At 43.7% G+C, this 22,333-nt stretch overlaps 1 protein-coding gene across 1 annotated transcript in view; it reads right to left on the bottom strand.

The window, feature by feature from the left end:
* LOC104533988 (serine/threonine-protein phosphatase 2A regulatory subunit B'' subunit alpha-like) overlaps positions 1-22,333 on the bottom strand; it is a 38,468-nt gene that overhangs the window by 7,436 nt on the left and 8,699 nt on the right. Inside the window, exons 2-8 of the mRNA XM_010178672.1 lie at positions 16,360-16,620; positions 14,191-14,294; positions 11,807-11,909; positions 9,931-10,005; positions 4,717-4,803; positions 2,310-2,466; positions 205-253 (exon numbers count right to left, since the gene is read on the bottom strand). Coding sequence (XP_010176974.1) covers positions 205-253; positions 2,310-2,466; positions 4,717-4,803; positions 9,931-10,005; positions 11,807-11,909; positions 14,191-14,294; positions 16,360-16,620 — 836 coding nt within the window. The remainder of the gene's footprint in view (positions 1-204; positions 254-2,309; positions 2,467-4,716; positions 4,804-9,930; positions 10,006-11,806; positions 11,910-14,190; positions 14,295-16,359; positions 16,621-22,333) is intronic.

The raw sequence follows: 22,333 nt of genomic DNA, 5'->3' as shown, positions 1-22,333 counted from the left end.
ATCAGTGGGGAATTTTGAGAGTGTCCTGCATTACTGACCAGCCTGATAGAAATTCATAGAATTACAAAATGGTTTAGGTTGGAAGGGACCTTAAAGCTCATCCAGTCCAATCCCATGGGCAGGGACACCTCTACCAGACCAGGCTGCTCAAAGCCCTGTATAATTCCTTTCACTTCTATCCCCAACCAGGATGCTTTTTCTCACCTCACCACAGCGCCGCTGAATATTCGCTCAATAATCCTGTTTGATAAAGCTGGAAATAGAAAACATGGAGAAAATGAAGCTATGGGTCACAGGAATAATTACAATCGGTTGCTTAGGCTGAATCCACACAAAGCCATTTCCCATTGCTAAAAGAAAGCTCTGTCTATATTGCCTGTTTAGCCACTTTACTGGTCTCTGTTTAGCAGCATTTTGTAAAAAACAAGAGGTTCTCCCAGTGCATCTGCCTTTGTGTCCTCCCAAACACCATAATTCTCTGCAAATATGGCAACACTTATGTGATCTGGATTCTTGAATGTAGGCAGTACTAGGCCTACTTTGCTGAAGCAGGGCTTGTCGCATAAGAAAATGCTGCTGATAGGAGGTAATCTCAGTGTGTATTGCAAAAGAAGTTCAGCTACGGAGCAAAAATCACATTTCAAATTCCTATAAAACACTTCTTTTAGCAGAGCACAAGCTGTGGCGATCCTGCTGCAAGGAACGGCAGTGAAAAACGAGCATCGTTTTAGGTGAGCAGGAGGGCTTTGCCAGGCAGGAAATGTGCAGGAGAGATTGTTATGGCAGAGACACACCAGCCAAGCAGCAAGTACCAGTCTTGAGCAGGCTCTGCACACTGACCTGCTGACACACTTCCTTCAGAGCTCCACCTTCGCTCCATCACTTCTGGAGTCATGGCACACTTTGACACACCAGCCAGGCAGACTCCACCTGCACCACCCCTCCAATCCTACTGGCACAGTGTCAACAGGCTGCTGTACTGCTGCACTGATGGCTTTTCCCCTTCACCCTGCCCACAGCGTCCCTTCCACCCTTAGCTCCCCAGCACTCGGTGCTCTCAAGCTTCCTGTGTAACAAATACTCCATCCCCACATCCCAGGAGGGACCAAGTCTCCCACATCACCCATCTGAAGTTGGGCACCCTTCATCCTCATCCCATCCAGACCTCTTATCAGCTCTCCTGACCCCTGCGACTGCCACACTCGCCCAGAATCCCTACGTCCCTCCTTGCACTTGGAGCCTGTGGGCCACCACACTGCTCTGACACACACACACGCACAGCTCTGGCATAGCCATTCTCACACCCCCTGCCTTTCTTCTTACTTCAGCCCACTGTGATCTTGGCTCCTACAAAACGTTGTCCCCGTCCCCAGAGCTCCAGCAATGTCTGACACCTTGTCACACTTCCATATCCCCCTACATACTACAACACCTTACCACACATTTCACCTTTCCTGCACCTCTGCACAGTCACACACTGTGTCCAAACAACCGTTTCCCCAGATCTGATTCTCTGTCCCAGACCTACTTTCCCAAAGTGTGCAGCAACCACACAAAAGAGTCCAAGAAGGGTTTGTCTTTGGGATTACTCATGCTGGTCAGTAACTCAGACTTTACTGGAGACATTATATCACAAGTCCTAACAGGTAAACACATGAACATATCATGCTCTCAGGACATAAATAATCCTAAAAACAGCCGACCTGAGTGACTCCATCTAGCACAAGCATACAGAACAAATGTCTTTGGGTTTTTTAGCCCTGTGTAGATTTGTATTCCATTAACTAATCCGTAGCCCCTGAATGTTTGAAAACTCATAGCGTCTGCTCGACCTGTGGAAAGGAGCTGCCCTCTGAACTCAAGAGATGTTTTCCAGAGTGCATCTGCAAACTGAAGTTCACTGAGCTCTGCAATTTGTCTCACACATAACAAGACTGCACATCAGCAATCTTTGAAGTTCACATGGGCTTGTCCTTTTTGTCCCCACTGCCAAGTTCCTACAAAACCTTTAGCAAATAATAAGCAAGTTTCAAGACATGACTTTAGCTTATCCTTCTGGCAGTGACCCACATGTAAACAGAAGCTCCCTCTCCAGCTACTCATGCAGAAAATAGCATGTACTACACTTTTCTGTGTCTAAACCACTACAACTGGCTCTGTAAATCAGCATTTGTGTAAGAGATGCATGGCTCCATTTAAAATTTTGGAGGCATTAAATTAACCAAATTAAAGCTAGGCTTCACTCTTTAGTGGGAACATTCTATTTTCAGCAACCCCCTTCATCCCACCACAGCTTGCAGGCACCATACCTTGATCACTGTACCTAGCCAGATCTTTCTGGCTGATGTAAAGATCATGGTCAGTGTCCAGCTCCCAGAATTTACAGTATATAACATAGAAGTGCTCGTAGGAGAAATAATCTGTGATCTGATTTATGTCATCCTCTTCTTCCAAGAGAGCAAGAGTCTGAAAGAGTACAAATAAAGTGGGAAGTTAAATCTAGACAGAGAGGCAGGTCAGCGGCTGAAGTCCTCCAACCCCTGTGGAAGTTGGGTGAACACAGCTCTGAGAGCCAATCCAAAATGCAGCTTTTCACTATTGTAAGAGGTTTTGTTGCTGCATCCTCAACAGACAACTACAGAGCATCTGACTTGGCTATTTTGGTTAGCACACATGTGCACAAAGCTTCTGCCACCCCCGTGTACCATTTCTGTTAATTTTCAACTAAAGTGAAGAACAAGGCAGAGGAACAAGAACACAACTGCTGTCTCAGCTAGGATCCATTCTTTGTGAAACCTGCACCAGAGGTTCTCAAAGCCATTCACAATTCTCCACAGGACCCGAGATACACCTTTGTATGTCACATCCTTGCCTAGCTCCCCAAGGGCAAAATCAAGTCTTGCTGCAGACTCATGCATGGACTGGGGAAGGAGGCATGGATCCCAAGCAGATCAAACCAATCACACACACGTGATTTTCCTGGGCCATTGCCGACAGGAGTTAGTCTGGTTTAACTGGGAGACTTAGATTTCTAACCATGACATCTGTTAACATGTCTTGTTAGAAAACATTTAGTGACAGTGTCCTTGTTTCATCCCCACCTCTGTCCTTCCCACCGACAGGAAGGTATTGCATGTTTACCAGTGCTTGCCCTTCTCGTGCTGAGGCCACAGGACACCAGGCAGCCTTTTCAGCCTAATCAATGATGGCTGCAGGAATGTGAAAAGTCTAACAGACTCAAGTGAGCTATAGGTCTGTCCTCCCCTGCTCTCATAGACCCTCCAAAGGGAGGAGGTGAAACACAGCCTAAGAGCTATCCCAGAGAGTTGTCTCTCTGAGCAGGCAGGCTTAGTGGCCCTTCAATCCATAGCCATAAAGCCAGATCTTGTGCTTGGCCCTGATAGTTCAGCATCAACTTTCAGTCATCTCCACATCCTAGGAACCCAACTGCGTCTCCACAAAGCTGACATCCTGCTGTCCACCAGGTTCAGTCGTTTCAGGCAGCTACAACAGCACTGCCAGACCTGAACTATTCTGACCTGCTGACACTCAAGCCTAAAACCCTCTGATCAATCACTCCCCACCCTCCTCAGATTCTTTGTGGGTCTCTCAATTTCTCTGCAGACAGTCATCACATGAGGAGGCTTTTCAAGAAATAATTTTTTCTTTTATAGCTCATGCCAATATATGCCATTTACACACAGCAAAGAGCTGCCCAAGCAGAATCATGGTCTCAGAGCTGAACTTCCCTGCTGCAGGAGATTAAAGGCAGAGTAGATAAGCAAGGAGAAAAAGGAGGAGAGTGTATAAAAGGAGATAATGGGTGAAAAAAGATGCAGGATAAGTTGAGAGGACTTGTTTATAACAGAGGTTAGGGAGGAACTGGGATCAGAGGGCCTGGACTGGCATGAGACAATTCAAGGATCTTTTCAAGAGCTGACATGATGGAGGAGATGTCTGAAAGGAGGAGCATAAATTCATGCTTGAGGCTTTGGAGGAAGACAGCACTCTACATCTGGAACAGAGAACAGGATGCAGTAGGGAAGTCTCACTGCTTTGCTCCTTAACCTGTCAGCCCAAATACTTTCTTGCTTTTTAGGTTGGGCTGGAGGCAACAGTTGAACAGCTTTCGGGCAAAATACACAGACCAGAGATACAAATCCTAAAACCTCTGCCCAACACAAGGATACATCGCAGGACTGTTACAAGAACTGAGCTTCATTCGTCATTCTTGCTGAAGAAGTCTAGTGCAGACATGGAAACTGGCTCTGGAGACGCACAGTCTTGCAATTGCACAGCACAACTCGCCTGACCAACTGTCAGGGGGCTGATTGCCAGTGGGGAGTCAGGAAATTGGCTGTCCTCCCCACCGCATATTGCAGGCAAGCCACCAGCTACTCTTGGCTGCTCAATCAGCCACTTAACATAGGTGCACTGCTGCGCCTTGCTTCCCTTCCTCTTTGGCGAGATCGAGAGCCAAGAGCCAATCTGCCCGATGCAACTACAGAGTGGGGGCACAGTCACCCCCGACCTTCTGTCAGTGCGCCCTTGGCTACTCTGGTCCCTGATCCTCTCTCATCTCAACCCAGACAACTTCTCCCCTAGCCAGGTTCTCCCCTGGCATTGAGCATTTGGCCTCCCTCGCTATATGGTACGCAGCTATATGAACAAAGGTACGATGGATGATTTGTCTTGTTCAGGCAGAAACCAACATACTTGCAAGAAGTTGCTTTTCCTCAGCTCTGTTAGAGTGATCTTCCCAGACCAGGATCGATTGACAGTGTAGAATATTCTTTGTATAACCTGCAACACATGAACACTGCTCTTGAAATCAACTCGTTTGGGAATTTAAATGCAGTAGCTTTATTTTGTTTATTCACTCATCCTAAGGGGACTTTTTTGAAAACTGTTTTGTGATTTTTTTGTAGACACTGCTTATCTGTAATCCACTATGCATTCTGAAAGTAACATTTGTTTCTGAAACAGTATTACCCATTTCCACTATGCAAGTGTTTTCACTGCTCTTAATTCTCATTTTCAAGCACACAGATTTATGTCAAGAAATAGACTCAAAGTGCTGAAGAATCACTTTGAAACTGAGTTTCTCAGGCTTTAGGCACTGTAGCTTGCATGGATCTCAATTGAGACAGTATTCTGCACTTCTGGAAAAAAAAAAAATCAGGACTTTTGAAGAGAAAACAGGACATGTAAATGAAAGCCACCATTGACGTCTGACCCATTGTGTCTATAACAATGTGGGTCCACTAGGAGTTAGCAATAGAGGTTATCTGTTTGTATTTATCTTAGGTAGGTGCTCATCTCATTCACCTCCTTTACTGATCTGCCTCTGGTGAAAGTGAATAAAAAGCATAGGGTGGGAAACACACAGACTCTGACACCCCAAGAAAAACAGCGTGCAGTAGGAGACTCAGTACTCCCAAGTACCTCAGCAAGCAAGACGAACCCTTCCTAGCACACACCTTGTTAGCCTGTAAATATCACCACAACGTGGGGAAAATGCAAACGTGTGATCAAGCACATGCAAGAACAAACTTAACAGGCAAAACAACAGCAAAAACATCATCGACAAGAGAAATTAGAAATACCATTAATTTGACTACCAGCACTGAAACATATGGAACATAAATCTTGTCAACCAAACCTAAAACAAACAAACCTTTGATGTCTCTGACATGTTGTCATATTATTCCAGAATTTTGGTAAATCTTAATAGTGCATGCTATTCCAAAATGAAAATTAACTCTACACAACAACATGGAATTATAGGGATTAATCTGGTTAACAAATGAAATGGGATGGGTTTGTTTCTTAGCTCAAACTAGCTCTGAGTGGGAGATCACTATTTAAGGGCCATGCTTTTCCTCAGTCACACAGAGAGCTGGTTCGTAGCGCAGAACAGAGATTGCTGCTAAGTCTGCTTTGGAGACACAGATTGGTGAGACAGTAAATGCTGATGAGCACAAATAATTTTTGAGAGCAACAAGAATGATCTGAGCATTCAAAATATATCCTAGAGAGAGAACAAATATATTCAGCTTAGCTGAACACGACTCATTGGTGGCTATCCTGCTCCTTAAAAATGGGGAGATGTGGGCTTTTTGTCTCTTATGAAATAGATAACTTGAAGCTGAAACCAGCCCAATTCAGACTGGTAATTCCCAAAGAAACACTGCATGCTCTTGATCACCCCAGACTTCAATCAAGGATGGAGGTCCTTCCAGAGGTAGGTGTCAATTCAGTTAAAAAGAAACAATGAAACAAACAGAAAATCTGAAATAAAGCAATCACCAAGCAGTGTTCTATGGCCTGTGTAACACAAGAGGTCAGACTAGGTAACCACAATGATCTTTGCTGGTCTTAAGCACAACGAAGCAGCTTTATCGTTGTTTGTTTCTCCTGTAAAGCCTCTGGCAGCCACTGCCATTCTGGACTCTATTTTTGGACTTCATTTGGCTTTCGCTTCGAGATTGCACAACAGCTCAGACTGAAGCAGACCTCACCCCATACATCTCTATCACACCTGACAAGTTTGTAGCAATTCTTAAAGACACAGGGTTTTCACACCTTTCCAGTAACTCAGAAATCACAATCTCAAGAAGCAGAATACACCCTGACCAGCAATTTTTTTCTTTTCCTCTGCCTGCAGAGTAATAAAAGACACAGTGTCCTATTTGTGATAGGTAAGAAACTGTTCCTCTACCGAACCATATTGGTAAAGATATTCCATTTGCTCTCTCCTCACCTAGCTGTAGAAATAAGGCATTTGGAGGTAAAATGGGAACTCTTTTCATCTCTGTTACCATGTCCAGTCACTCAGTGAAGGCTTTGTTATTCAAATAATGGTCCAGTGTCAATGGATAGTACAATGTGTATATATCAGTATAAAATGTCAATACTTCTTTCCCAGTTGTGAAAAACAACCTAGAACGTAATTACACAGTCAGATATGATTTGCAGCATTCAAGCCACACTTGTCAACTATGCCTTCCTGAAAGCCCTAACAGGCTTCATTTTTCCCAGCATGGAAGACTATTTATTCTGAATTCAGTACAGAAGCCTTTGGAAGGGGGAGCCCCTTGTTATTTGTCCATCATCGTCATGTAATCTACCTCCAGGACCCAAACCGTTGACAGGTCAGTTCTAGACCTCTGCCCAATCTTCCCATAGAAGAACAAAAGCAATACCACTTCTGGAAAAACCCACAAAGCTTTATTAAACCCTGTAGGCCATCCTCCCCTTACACATCCATGTTGGTAATACTGCATAAGCCAAAGCATTTTTCAACAAGCGTATGTTTGGCCAAGTTGTTTTTAGTTGACTCAGCTTTTCAACAACCACATGCAGTGCTAACTCCGAGCCTTGTATGAACATTCTAGGAGTAACACTTTAAAGCTTTTACAATAAATGCCACGGGATGTTCAGCATTGTCTTCACCAGCTTCAGGAGTCAGTCTCTGTTGAAAGAAACACAAGTGGTTCAGTATACTGGCAATAAAACAACTCACAGATACTATACAGATTAAAGTGCAGCCTATTGTATCCAAAAGTCACTTTTAAACGGTAGGCAAACAAAAAAGTGAAACATGCATACACATCTTACCCATACTAGACTGTCAGCCTACTCTCCAGGTGGTTTCAAGAAACTGATGCTGTATCCAGCAATGAACACAAAAGCTAGCATCTCCTTATGTCCCTCATCTGTAACACAAAAATAAAATGTAACTCTTGCACTTGCAGCAAATACAGCATTCTGTCACTGTAAGTAGGTATAAGGCACTCTACCTTGCAGGGATCAAAAGGATCCAAGTAGTCTCAAAATCCAAGGACAAAGCTGTTTCCTTCAATACCTCCTGGTGGAAATACTGAATTTCGTAACATTAAAGACAGAAGTCCCAACCAGTCTGTGAAAGGAGATGTGAGAAACAGAAGTTCCTGGTGCCAGAAAGGACAGCAACTGCTGCGGTGGGCCAAGTACCGCCGCTCCAGATGGAGCCAAGCTGACCCAACAGACTGACTGTCTCCCAGGGTCTTGACTCTGCTCCAACTCGGTGATCTGGCCAAGGTGACACACGCTGAGCTGAAAAGGAACGTGGCTGTCGGCACAGACACCCAGGACAGCGTTGTCCTGCCAGCGTGCGGAGTCTGAGGGACAGCACAGCTTGGTAAGATTTGCTGCTACACACCATGCGCCTCCACCACCAGCACCAGTGTCCTGGCTGCCTGGAAGCGAGCCTAGGAAGCCAACCTCTGACAGAATATTGTGAGTGAGAATGCCTAAAGGCTCATACTGACATAGGAAAGCACAGGAGAGACACAAGCTTAATCAAGAAGCACCCTCTGTGTACTCGTAAGGGTCCAGTTCAGTGACTACTTTATGGTGGTTGTCCAGGCACAAGGGAAGTTGTGGAAAAGGAGAGGATGAAAAAGGTGTTGCCCTTTTCAGAAGCAGCCTGCACTTGTTATTTTGAAATTGAACCTCAGCTTCACAGAGCTGGTCGTTCGGACCAGAAAATGCACTGCACCCCAGTGAGGTTCAGCAACTGCAGCAATTGCTGCTTTGGGGCACCAAGGGTGATCATCTGGGAATTGCTCTACAAAGACATTTGTCTCTTGCCTTTATTCCCTCCTTTAGACTCCGAAAAATACAGGAACAGCATGCAACTTGAGAAGAGGAACCTGGAAAGGCAGATGCACAGAACTGCCTTTGTTACCATCCAACAGCCAGCACCAGGACAACCACACATTGGACACCTTGACCTGCTCACCAGCAAAGAACAACCCTGAATCGTTCAAGCTCTGGCCTCTCCATGTACTTTAAACACTAAATACCAGGGTAAGTGTGCCACGGGCACCTTCCACACTTGCCCATCATGTGCCTTTAATGCCTTGGCCATTGTTACATCCACTCCGGCCAGTTACCATGCCTAATGTATGTGTTGTCTTGCTGCATGGGGACTAAACACGTTGACAATACACTGATGTTCACTGTCATGTTCAAGTGCATCTAAGATTGAATCTTGTTATACGTTTTTATAAAACATCAGTGTGACAGTTCAGGGTTTGCCCAGAGCAACAGTGTCTTTCTGCCATCTGCTCCTTACAGGACAGGAACAAGCCTGTATCTGCCAGTAACCTCCCAGCTGCCAGCATGTGGTGCAGCTGCCCCACCATGCAGACCCTGGCAAGCAAATAGGAGAAACTTTAAGCTCTTGAGCCCTGTTGGGATACAGCTCCTATCAGGTCTGTCATTATTAGGCTTTGTCAGTGCTTCAGAGATAAAACAACCTAACATTTATACCTTTTATCCAGATTCAGACTCGACATGAGACAACCTAAAGGCTTAAAAAAGCACGAACTTTTTCAAGTAAAGCACCATGCAAAGTTTGAACAGAGCTACAGACCAAAACTCAACAACAAACAGTGGTCACAAAAGCTCAGAGCCTCTGAAAGATTAGATGGGCTTTCTGGCAAGAGCAAGAGGCAGGAGAGTTGGATGGGAGAGCCCTGTGAGCAATGGATGCTCTGTACCACTGAACAAACACAGATTCTCCATGCCTAAGCGATAGAAATTTCCCAACATACAGCCTTCCATGGCTCAGCAGCCCAGCAGAATGAGAGGTAACTCTCAAAGACCAAAGAAGAACCTCTCCTTTTCCTTCATCAGGATTAAAGGCCAAATAAAATGGTTTTATATATTTGCTTAAGACCAGAAAGAATCATTATGAACCTTTTCAGTAACCTCTTGTAGACACAGGCAGATTCAGTTTTCCTTTGGAAGCAGTTCTTATAACTCATGTCAGTAATATAAAAGACATTTGTGTTTTGAAATAATGGCAGGATTTGCTGAAGGGAGCAGTGACAAATCACAAAAGGGAGGTTTGGCACAGCAGTGCCGCAGGAGCCAGCCTACCGTCGTGATGTACCGGGAATGAAACTCTGGAGCATCCTTCAGGAAGGTCAGGCCAGGATGCGTTTCCACCACGTCCTGCAAGACAAGACCAAATGAAATGAAATAGATTTTCTACTCCTTTTAACATCTAGAAGTTACTGGGTTTACAAGCCAATGCTTTTGCTTACTTTTGAAACTGTTTTTGCAGCATTAGACTAAAATTGAAATGACATCTTTATAAAGTGAACCTTCTAGAATTTTAAGTAGAATACATTTTTTGGGCAATACGCACCTGTTGGGCCATTTTGATTTACTTAAGGACAGAAAAACAAAGGAAGAGAGTTAGTGAGTAAATGAAAACTCATTTTCATTGAGTGAGATAAAAAAATTAGTTAGTTGACCATGCAACTATATCCTCTCCAAGATTTTTTTTCTCCATTCATCGAAGATATTAACATTTATTAGAGCTAGGTGTCAGAAATAAGCATTCCTTGAAAGGTTGAGAAAGTTGCCTTTTACGTTCTCCACTACAGTGAAAACTCCTGTGAAGTCTCAGAATGCACACAGATATGATCAGTGTTTTTCCAAACTTTACTTAAACTACCTGTGGAGATGCCTCTTTCTCAAGATTGATTTTTTGTAAGCCAAACACTGGGTCATGATGCCAAACCTGCCTATAAATGCATGACCAAAAGCATGGAGGAACTTCTGAGATCCTGAATTTATCAGCTCAGATCCTGTATGAACCAATGTTTGTGTAATTTCTACATGTCTGACTCCTCAAAGTTTTGCTTTGTCTATACCATGATACAGCAAAGGGACAGAGCAGACAGAGAGCCCTCAGGGGTGTGACATGACCAGGTTTTGGCCAGTGTAATTTGATGTCTACTATGATGGTGAAATACAGTGTAATATTGCTGGTCTCTGGTTGACTGACAAACAAGATGGTGCATGCCTTTGATTGCACCAGTGACCAACAAGCAGAGCTGCTGTCCATCAGTGAAGGCAGTGCACCCAGTGGAGAGGAGATGAAGATGAGAAAATCTACCCATCACAGTGCCAGTTTTGTTTGGGACACAGAAATATCACGTGCAGACAAACATCTTTCCCCAACAAAGCATCTCCACACAGGCAACACACTGTGAGAAATCTAGGGATATATGGAAAAGCTTAGAATAAGGATCAACAGATGATCAGAGGAACAGATGATCTGATTTATAGAGAAACCATAAAGAAACCCTAAACCTATCTAGAGCCTGCCTAAATGGCCTCAAATAATTGAAGAATGATACTTTGCTGTGTTAAAGATATCACATGTGAGTAAAATGCAAAGAAATGAAATCAGGATGCACAGATTTAGCCCGAATATTAGGAAAAAAAAATAATCAGCAGTGAGACTTGTGTACAAGCAGAGTTAGAGGCATACACAGAACAACTGGAACTACAAAATTTTTTGCAGATTTCCATGTGATGTTGTACCTGGTAGTCTTGCTAGACAAATTCAACCATAATTGTCTTGTAAAGCAACTTTTACAACTTTTCTAATAAACTTTTATGTTGTGCTTGAGTACCAACAGCACCACACACTTCTCCTAATAACCACCTAGAGAAGTGGGGCAAAATTCAGCCTGGTTGCCAGGCACTGATAAATACAAATCCTGACAAGAAACTAATAAAGCTTTGACAATTCTAAGTGACTTAAGTGAGATACGTAGCTGGTTAGCACTCATGTCAAATCGTCCACTTCAGATGCTTATTTCTATTTCACTCCAAAAATAAACCCCACCCAGGTGCTGTTCAAACCAAAGGTCAAATTTAAAGACACGAAAATGAAGAAGTTACACGATAAACATAGCGCTCTCTCCCCATCCATTCACTGCCGAGCTGTCGCAGGTACCTGAAGCAGCAGGATGAAGTCCTCCTGTTCGAGGTAGTCACAGCCAGGCTTCGCTAGAAGGTACGTGAATCTGGATGCATCATCGTGGCAGTTACGCAGGACTCTATGAGAGAGATGAAGAGTTACTCCAAACACTTTGTACCTCGCAGGACAATCACACACTACAAGTGAATTATCACATGTTATGTGATACACTGCAAATTGTGCAGTTGACCTCAGACTACCATTTTCTTCAACATCATCCAGCAGCAGCAAGGCACTTCCACCCAGTGGAGCTTTTTTCCATGTTAACATTGCTACGGTGAACAAGGTTTCTTACTGAAGACTGTTCCTTCTTTAATTCCACAGCATCTTAGTAAGCAACCTGACTTTACCCAATGCTGCATGCTCACTGATTTCATTTGAGGTCAACAGGATCAAGCCACTGGGATGCCAAGACAGACACTCTCTCAGATTTAATCTTTTACTATAATTCATTATTTTGAGGATATTGCCAAACTACAGTGACTAAATTTTCAACTAGAAAAAATCCCTCCCCAGAAAGGACGAGAGAGCATCCCGTGTTAATTATGCTCAGCTGGCTGCTGAGCACCCCAGTCACAGGGCATGGCCTAGTGACAGAATCATTAGGACCGAGTATTTAGAGAAGCACGTAAACTCATTCCTTAGGTTGACAGTCTGAATCTACGACACCTATTCTTGTCTCTGCTTTCCTCCAATACAAAACACTGCACTGGTTAAAGGTATCACGGTTACTTAATTCACTCTGAACAGAAATACCCATGAAAATGGAAACTCCATGGCATTTACCAAATCACTACTGAACACCTGTAACAGAAGAGAACATTCAGATGTATCAAACACTAAGTTGTTCATATAGTCCAAGGGGAAAAATAAATTACTTGAAAGTTACCCTATATTCTTTACTAATTGTGAAAACAGAAGTGTACTGTTCATGCTCCTCCTGTCCTGAAAGTGTACGCAATTATACATTTTAAAAATACACATTATATATAAAGCATAGTACTGAAATCCCTGTAGTTTTCCTGCAGAGACCACACTGCTTGCCACTAATTCTGGCCTCATCACTCTGCCCAAAGCAGACTTTACAAAAAAAAAGTAACTCTTCAAATGAGATCAGTGAGCACGAAGTATTTTGAAAAGTCAGCTCAGCTTCAGCAATTGATAATACCTGGTTTAAAATTATGGCTGTGTTCAGATAGCTGTAGTCTAACTGCATTTATTTTGGTCTATCATGTTTCCAGAAAATAATTTGCAACTCAGAGGGGAAGAGGAGAAAAAAAAAAATAAAGTTTGTAAAAGAGCAGTTAAAGTGAGAAAAGCAAACAAAACTTGGCTTGGAAATGGTGCGGATAAAAGAATACAGAAGAGGGGCATGACCACAGTCTGCAAATATCTGAAGGACGTGAAAGTCAGAGGAGTGAAAATATGTGGTATCACACACAAGGGATTAATTAGGAGTAATTGCAAGAACCTAAGGAAGGAAAAAAATGTTGTCTGCGTCAAGAAAAACTTACTGATCACAGTCACCCCTAACATTTTTGCAATTTTGCCAGGGTGACTACAAGCTGTTTTGACAATATTATCACAGGAAATACTTTGGGAACTCAGGGTTAAAGGCCACTTCAAGAACAACCATTAAGTCAAAAATGAGAACTCTCTCTGGGTCTGAGATGGAGTCATGGTTTAGGTGTTTCACAAAGTAGAATCTCCTTGGTGGGAAAAAGATTTGGCAAAGGCCAAGTCCGCTCCATCTCTCACTTTGACTCCAAGCACAACGTATCCAGAGAACTCCATTTCAAGAAGCCTTGACAAAGGTGGGTGGAAGTGCCTGTCAAACCCCACAGATTTACTGTGCAGCATGCTTGAGGAAGGTAATAACTATTAAAGCTCCTAGAGTATCCACCTGTACGATGCTGCTTTATTTTACATTCCTAATTCTTGTCCCATAACATTATCACACGCCTTCCTGTTCCGTGCCCAAACCACACTCACTGGGTGCATCAGTGCAGCAGCAATAGAGCCCCAGACAAATACATCCAAAATCCACTGACATCTATTGGCTATCTCACAGAAAGCCGACATATTTCTAGTTAATTTCTGTTAATCTATTTTATATGCCAACCAGACCAAAACACCTAATCACCCACACAACTGCTTCCAAGTCTGTTGATGCAGCATGGAAACAAGTTCAGGGAGTTTTGGGGAAGAAAACTTAAGTTGACGGAAATTAAGCTATTTATTTTCTTCTAAAGAAGTAACAAGGATTTGAAAAGTCTGGTGAAAAAAGGAGGAAAAAAGAGACTTCCATAGCAGGCTGTTCTCTTTTTCCAGAAAGATAATTTTGCATTTGCTATACTCACTTTCTCCACATCGAAACAAATGAGTGTACAGATACACATCCTGTCCTTTCTCCTCCGGATGCATTGAACAGAGGTGCTTTCCAGTAGAGTGGGCAGCCACATATCTGTAACAAAACACCAGAAGAGAGAGGAATGCAAAAGCAGTCACAAGAAGATGCTGCTTGTTTACACACCGAATTAAACCACTGAGACTTTTACACAGGGGAAATAATGCAGTCAAAAAGCTATTTACTGTATGTCAAGGTCCAGAATCCACCAATAACTTTCTAACTTGTCATACGTCTTTTTAAGTAGCTAAGAACCACGTCCTGTCAGGCAAGGAAAAGGATCAGAGACAATCAAGCTCTTAAACTGTGTCTTTGAACTGTTCAGCAAGATTCTCTGCAAAGTGCAGTGAAGAGAGACAGGCACCTCCTTCCAGAGGAGCACTCACACCAGCCACCTCACTGACCTACCTGAGAACAGGATGAGCTCTGTATGGGTGTCAGTTCTTCTCACTGACACCGAGGGAACTTCACTTCTCCTTACAGACAATGATTAAATGCCCGAAGGTGAAGTGATTCCCTCCCCATGGTTTTCAGAGCTTTTGGAATGATAATCAATGAAAGCTCAAGCATTTTCTACTGTAACACCTCAGAAAAGCAAGCTTGAAAATGGCTCCAAACACGCAGCTGCCGACATCTTCAAGAAACCTCCTCTTTACCACCAAGATCTCTGCAGCCACCCTACGACTCCAGCGAGGTATCAGAACATCTGGAAAACAGAGGCCTTGGAGGCAGCACAGCTGATTCGGGCCAGGCACAGCTGAGAAGGATCTCACACCACGGGAAAGGAGGAATATTGTGAAGAAGTAGTTGATTTCTGCTTTCTCCACACAGCATCTTTCACCTCTCCTATTAAGCAAGACTATCCTGCAAGTCCATTCTTAACTCCTGTCTGCATGTGTTTTTGGCCACCCCAATCACATAAGAACTGCTTTCAATTTAACCACCCCTGCACCAAACAACTGTACCAGTACAGGTGTTTAGCTGCTCTGAGGAAAGAGCAACATTTACTTTCTTCTGTAAGTTTCTGCTGTTTTCTTGGTGTAGCTGGTTCTCCTGCATTTAGTTTAGAGCCCCCAAACTGATACCATTTCCAGTAATCCTACAGAACAGAAGCAAGCCTTACGACAGCTGAACGGCATGGAGCACATCCATGCAGAGACCAGACAGGAAGGCAGAGGTCTCTGCTACACCACCCTCCTCCTGCTTTTCTCAGCTTGAACATGACAGTTGCTCGTCCTGTCACAAAATCAGTTTCAAATCTTCTTTTGGTCAAGCAAAGAAGTTTTTCTGTTTGTGTTTTCAGAGATTATTTGCAAGTAATGCCACTCTAAAAACAAACAAACAACTAACACAGTCTCTCCTTTCAGAAAAGTTTTCCTTCTTGGAAAATAAGTGCTCCTCTTGGACAGAACGTCATTGCTCAATCCACAGCACCAAAGATGCATCTCGTCTGTTCAGTTTGCCCTGAGTGCGTCTGACAACTGCTAGTTTTAGAACCGCACTACTAAAAACCATGGTTGAAGGAGAAGAAAACAGAACCACCCATCTGCATCATGCTCCCACACAAGTGCTGTGCTTTGCTCCCTGAAGCCAGGAATTCATTAGCAGACTGTAACAACTCCAAGCCTGCCGACACCTGCGTTGTGGATATTGAGCATACACATCTCACTGGCTGAGGCTTGACTCAGCATTTCCCTCTTTATGTCCAAGGAGGTGTAGGTTGGAAACTGCTTTCCCCAGCAACACCCCATAGGCGTAGATGGTGTCCAGATTAGCGGGACAGCTAACCAGAGAAGGCAGCTGGCACTACCTGAAGCCAGAGGCAGGCCAAGTTCTGCTATTTAACGAGCCTAGCTACGGAGGAACAGAAACAAAAATGCAGTTTGTATCTGGTAAGAAACCTGAAGGAACCATTCTGCAAATCGAAGCAGAAAGAGCACACACATCAGATGTGATAAACAGCAAAATGAGCTCATTTTTGTTTACCATTTTCTTAATCTAAACAAAAACATTCAAAGTAAAAGGACATTTTTCACTAAAAATGAGAACAGCTGTAAGATACTTCATTATTTTTAGATCCAGTCTCTCTCTCCAAAAACCAAAAAACCTAGAGAATAGTTACCTTAGCAATTTTCCCCATTTCACAGATATTTGCTTTCTCATCTTCAAACTCTGTAAAGGCTTCTTCAATCCTGGCAATGATTTCTTCATGATTAGTGCAGACGTTCGGAAGTCCTTTAGGGAAGTAGAAACGTGGAATGTTTATTGACAGAGGGGTACTGCTCGTGGCTTTATTCACTGGCAGGAGAGTGCAAGGGCTGACCGCAGAGTTCAAGGGGGCTGGGGATGAAGTTCCAGGCTTCTTCTCTTGTTTACTTTGAATCTGAAAATACAGTAAATAAATAAATTTAACAGCAGAGCATAACAAGCAGGAGAAAATAGTTTGTACTCTTGGTGATTCAGAAAAAAACCAAAAGCCACCAACAATTGAATTATAGCACAGGGATAAAAATGCATATCTTGAGTAGCCAATTAAAAATGTCCTGCAATGTCAAGCATTGCAAGTTTAGGGTACGTCACATCCTCCTATTATGTATTTTCTGTGCATTTTATATATGTAGCTGTGGATTCTGATATACTGTTGAACCACATGAGAACACGCTCTGCAATTCAGCACCACCACAGAACAAGGACAGTGCTGTTTCTTCTCACGCTGGTCACTCTACTGTCATCCTGCCTTGCAAACAGCAAAGCATCCAAACCTGGTCTGTAGTATTTCCCCTCAGAACTGGAACACCCACACTAACGTCTTGTTTTGTGTATGGGCAAACATACATTCATAACGTGGATGCCTTCCATCCCTTAGGAACATCATTATTTTTACCAAAGTATCACTTCATAGATAAATTAAGAAACTATCTGCAAGACCATCTTCTAAATTTCAGGAAGCCTTTTATTCTTGAGCACTCCAAGACCTGATTTTGTTCGAGGTACTAAGTGCTGGCAAACCAGTACCTGCACTAGGAGTTACGTGCAGCCAGCACAGTTTGATTGATATGCATGATACAGCACAGAGTTAGGAGCAAAACGTAAAGGATCCGTTTACAACTCCAGTGGAAAGAGTCCTTTTGCAGGTGAAGCAAATACATCATTTCCTGAAAAACAAGGAGACAACTGGGAACTGAAACTCGGCTTTTCGCAAGCCTGTTTGAAAGTGGTCTTTTCCCCCACACCTACCACCTCTTTTCTTCATTAGCTCTACCATCCGATCACCCCCTCCTGCCTGTAATAGCCATGTGGCTTATACAGTGATCCCCACTAGATCACCTTGCTAATGGTTCTCTGCAGTCCTCTAGTTTTAGCTACCCAGCAATACTTTTCACAAAAGGCAGCATTTGTATTTCAGCACATAACAAGCTCCTGAAATAGGTAATTTTTCAGAGATGGGAGGGAATATTTCTTAAAATTTGAGAAGTGGTTATGGTACAAGCAGCAGAAATCAGACGCTAGAATGGCAAGGGATGACAAACTCCCTGCTCCCCCATGAATACTCACTTTCTTGGGAAATGTGCAAATTGCGCATTGCACAACGGTTCGATTGCAAGAGTTATTATTAATATAACAACATATGTGATAAGAGGCTAATAAGGCAACAGTCAAGTAAATACAGCTGCAACTTTCAGTTTGTTTATTCTAACTCTTTCAAAACAAAATGTTTTCAGGATAAAGTAGCCAAGCCTGAGCTCACTAAATACAGAAGAATGTATATGAGGAACTGACTAAATTCTTCGCCCTATTATTTTCCAGAAACTTGGAGCTTTTTTCTTAACACATACCGAATACCCCAACTTACCAGGGGTTTGCTTTCTGGAAGGTAAGTGAGAATTGTAAAAGCTTCCTTAAGCCCTGGTTTTACCTGCAGTCTAGAATACTTTATAAGCCATTCTTGAGAGACCTTTGAAAGGAGAGCTGGAAAGACCTTCCTCCTCTTCACTCCTCTGCTTCACTGCCAGTTCTTTAAATGGGGAGCACCTCTTTCTTCTCCCAAGCACTGTCTCATTTTGGGAGCAGGAATATGTGCACTTGACACATGCCAGCTGAAGCATGCTTCTGTATTGAAACTTCTCTGTACAGAGCACATTAACCTGAGCTGGAGTTTCTTTAAGTCCTCCTCTCCTGTGTCTCACAAGACAGGAAAAGCCGAAGATCACTTTCAGTCTTCAGGACTTCTGAGGCTATCAATACCAGTATTCAGAGCCTGGATGGCCCTCAATATAGCTCTCAGCTTCTGGAGAACAAGCCTGATTAGCACCATCTGTTCTTCCTCCCATCTGCCTCGACTCTTCCTACTCCCTCACATGCTGCACATCTTTGTGTCTGATTGAGTGGTGCTGCAGCTCCAAGTGGGCCTGGTCTGAGGCTCAAAGTGTTACTGGGACTGAAGAGGGCTGTGGGACAGGGTAAGCATCAGCCCTGGCTGCCGTCCCACAGTGTGACAATGCAGGTAGGTGATCTGTAACAGTGGCAGGGGTTAAGCTAGAAGGAAGCTGGTCACACTGTGAGAGCAGCAGCTCACTGGGTTAATAAAAGGCAACCCTTTTCTTTAATAAAAGGGCTTCCTTTTGCTCTTCACTTAGTAAAGTAACAAGAGCAACACCCCAACAGGCTGAGTGTGCCTGGAGAAGGAACATGTTGCCCAAAGCAGCCACTGCTGCCTGTTAGGGGTAGATGAAGATCCACTCTTCGCCCATGGCTGCCTGCTTCAGTGAGGGAGGCTAAGCCAGAGGGGTGAGCAGAGGTCCCTGAGTCAGGTCTTCGAGAACCCTTCATCGGGCTGGGAAACAGCAGGTTAATGGATGGGCCCCAAGTGCACAAGTCAAGCCAGTGCTTTGACTCAAGGAGAACTCACACACCACCACTTCTACATTCACCATCCACCTCCCGCCCTTCGTGCCCTGCTGAGCTGGTGCTTTCCCACCCAGGACCCCACTCTACCCAGGAGTTTGCACTTCCTGGATTCCAGCAGAGGGAAAGTCCCTGCTGGTGTCTCAGCTCCATATTCACACAAACAACGCAAAGCTGGAACGGGCAGCGAGGTGCCAACTGCAGCCACTTGACTTCTATAATAGGACTTCACAGCAGTTGTATTGAAGACCCATTTCTCAGAATCCGGTGTATTGCTCATCAATCCCTTCAATGCACACAGGCACTCCCAGCTGTCGGGACTGGGAGGAACTAGAAGAAATTACTCAGTTTAACAAAAAGGTCCACAGACCATAAGGAAGCAAACCAACATATTGTCCTCTCAAAGCACACTGGCTCTTCACAATATACCCACCTCCCTTACAGTACAAGAGAATGATAAAATTGGATTTCTTTTTTTTAAACCTTAAATGCTGTTTGCTTAGTAGAACACATTTCTCTAACAGGGACACGCATTTTCAGAAAGGACAACTGAGAAAGGAAACTACAAATACTATAATCTATCTTTTATCTTTGTTATCAACAGCTAATAGACTGTTTGGTGTTTTGTTTTGTTTTCCTAAAGAGGAAGGTAAGATTAAAGCCCGTTTTAAAATACTGCTCTATAGCATAGTGTAATTTACTTTAACTAAAACCTGTCTACTGTATCACCTTTTGCCAGTCATACAATTTATTTATGGACAGACTAAAAGTGACATCTGCATTATAAATAAACCAGACAGAACTACAACCTCACTGCAGCCTCACAAACAGAGCACAGAGACTGAAGCTCTGCCACCCAGGCCCGTCTCGCAGGGGCCTGCCAGTCCCAGCAGAAAACTCCACAGAAGGAAGCAGTGTCACAGCCCACGCTCAAACACTTTGTACTCCTTCCCGGCTCCAATCTCCAGCAGGATCCTCAATAATAAATTTACCAGTTTCTTGGGGTTTTTTCCAAATGGGATTCTGTAATCTTCTTTTCTAGGGCACAGTGACTCAGCCTGTTTTTTCACAGTCCACAGTTCTGACTTAATGTCTCCTTCCATTTTTTACAGTTCCTGTCTTGCTGAAGTCTGATGGTAACTGGACACAAGCCATCCTCAGAGAACATCACTTCACCAGCACTGATTTGTATCTATTGCCTGAGACTTGCTCTTCCTTTCCTGCCCTGAAGCCCTTTCCCATCATTGTATCTTTCTGCTGCATTTCTTACCCATCCCTACGGGCAGTAGGAACAGTAAAGGTTCAACAGCACAAACAAGAGAGGCTATGAGCAAATGCATTTCTGCATAGAATCTTTTCTTCTATAAATCATAAACTTGCCAGCAGAAACAAAGTCCAAGCACCCCAAAACAAAAATGAAAACATCTCCCATCCCTCCTGATCTGCAGATGACACTTACCTAGGGGGCAGGGAGGTATGACAAAGGCAGAACCTCGGGTGGAGGGGCTTTGACAAACGGTTTGGCCAGGCAAAGAGGAAGCTAAGGAGTCAGAAGCACAGGTCAGGGATGATGGAGCCAAACTCCATAGTGATATATGGTGTAAAATGGGCAACCGCCATAAACTGCAGCTTGGGAGGGGGGTCAGGCTGGAGAATGAATGTAACTGAGGGTAGTACAGTCTGCAGGAGGTCACTGAAGAGAGTGGGGGGAAACCCTATCCTTGAGGGATTTTCAAGACTCAAAAAGCCAGTGCTGATGTGACCTAGCATTAGGAATAGTCTCCCTACAAGTGAGATGTTGGTTTAGAGACCTCCCTACCAACACTGCTATGGGAGGCTCTCTGATCCTTCCATTCATAGTCCTGCAAAACATAAGCATGAGAACTGGAATTACCAGCTCAAGAGAGATACGGGTTTTACAAAAAACCTCCTCCTCCTTTGTCTTCCTGGCCAACATCTAATACATGTTTCACAAACCACATATACCTTATCTCTCTGCTCCCTATCACCACCTTATTACCTTTCCTCCTGCTAGCACTTTTTCTGTACTTAGCGAGCCCAATAGCCTCGACTTTTGGTTCATCTCACACTAACACATCCAAGCCACAGGGTATAGCAAAAATCAACACAATCACCACACTTAGCAGTGAAGATCGCTGCTCCTCCTTCAGCCCAGGCAGAGGGCTCCTGTACCAAAGGCTTGACCATTTTTCCAGCTGGTCTATGAGGAGATCTTCTCTCACCCTGGAAACCAGACCCTGGTGATGTCCTTAGGTGATCGGACTAACGCTGCAGAATGAGCTCAGCTGCGCTGCATGATTCTTTAAAGACTCTTCCACATTGCTCGTGGTCCCCGCCCAAGCTATTACTACACATTATTACTTCATGCAGTTCCCCTCTAGGGAGTGAAAAAACACGTTCCAGGGATTAACCTCACATACGTACTTTAACCTGTCACCAGAAATCACGAAAACAAGATGTGCTGCAATGAAGCCTGGAGCAGTTTTAATAGCTGTTTCTTCGGAAACAGCTGCACTGTTCAATTTCAACTTTTTAACTTCCTCACTGGGTCACTGGTTATTTAAATACAGATGAAGGTTAAGATGGGCTGATTTCAGCATATTGCAATCCCCTGTAAATCCGGGGTGTTTCCGTGCCCATTCAGTGTCCTAGTATAAATTACTCCAATCTTTTGCCATTTGTTCAGCAGCTGGGATTTACCAAGAAATACAGCCGTGGTATAATTTCCATTCCTTTGGCTACATCTCCATTATCTTCAGGGTCTTTTCCAACCTAAATGACTCTATGATCTCCTTCAGCCACTGCCCACAGACAGTAGAAAACCGCATAAAGCGGCGCCTTGCGATGGTAAAACCACAAATGGCAAAGTCAGGTTGGCTGGTCTCCACACAGATTTGTACAGTAGAGAGCACAACCCACCAAATACAGCAGAATGATGTGGTTGTTCCACATGCAACAAGACACTCCAGGAGATCACATACAAAAATACAGCTTTTTAATCACAAAAACACCACAGAAAATATTTATTAGTCTTACACTACCTCTCCCTATTATTAAGTCACTGCCCTTGCTGTTAATTTTTCCCCCTTGTTTACAAAGACACTTTAACTCTGCAATCGAAGCCTGGAAGGTTTATTTTTAAACCTGCTGGTATTTAGCTGCAAATAACT

Source organism: Mesitornis unicolor, unplaced genomic scaffold, assembly GCF_000695765.1.
Source record: "Mesitornis unicolor isolate BGI_N332 unplaced genomic scaffold, ASM69576v1 scaffold19732, whole genome shotgun sequence".
NCBI lineage: Eukaryota > Metazoa > Chordata > Aves > Mesitornithiformes > Mesitornithidae > Mesitornis > Mesitornis unicolor.
This window is presented reverse-complemented; position numbering and strand designations above follow the sequence as displayed.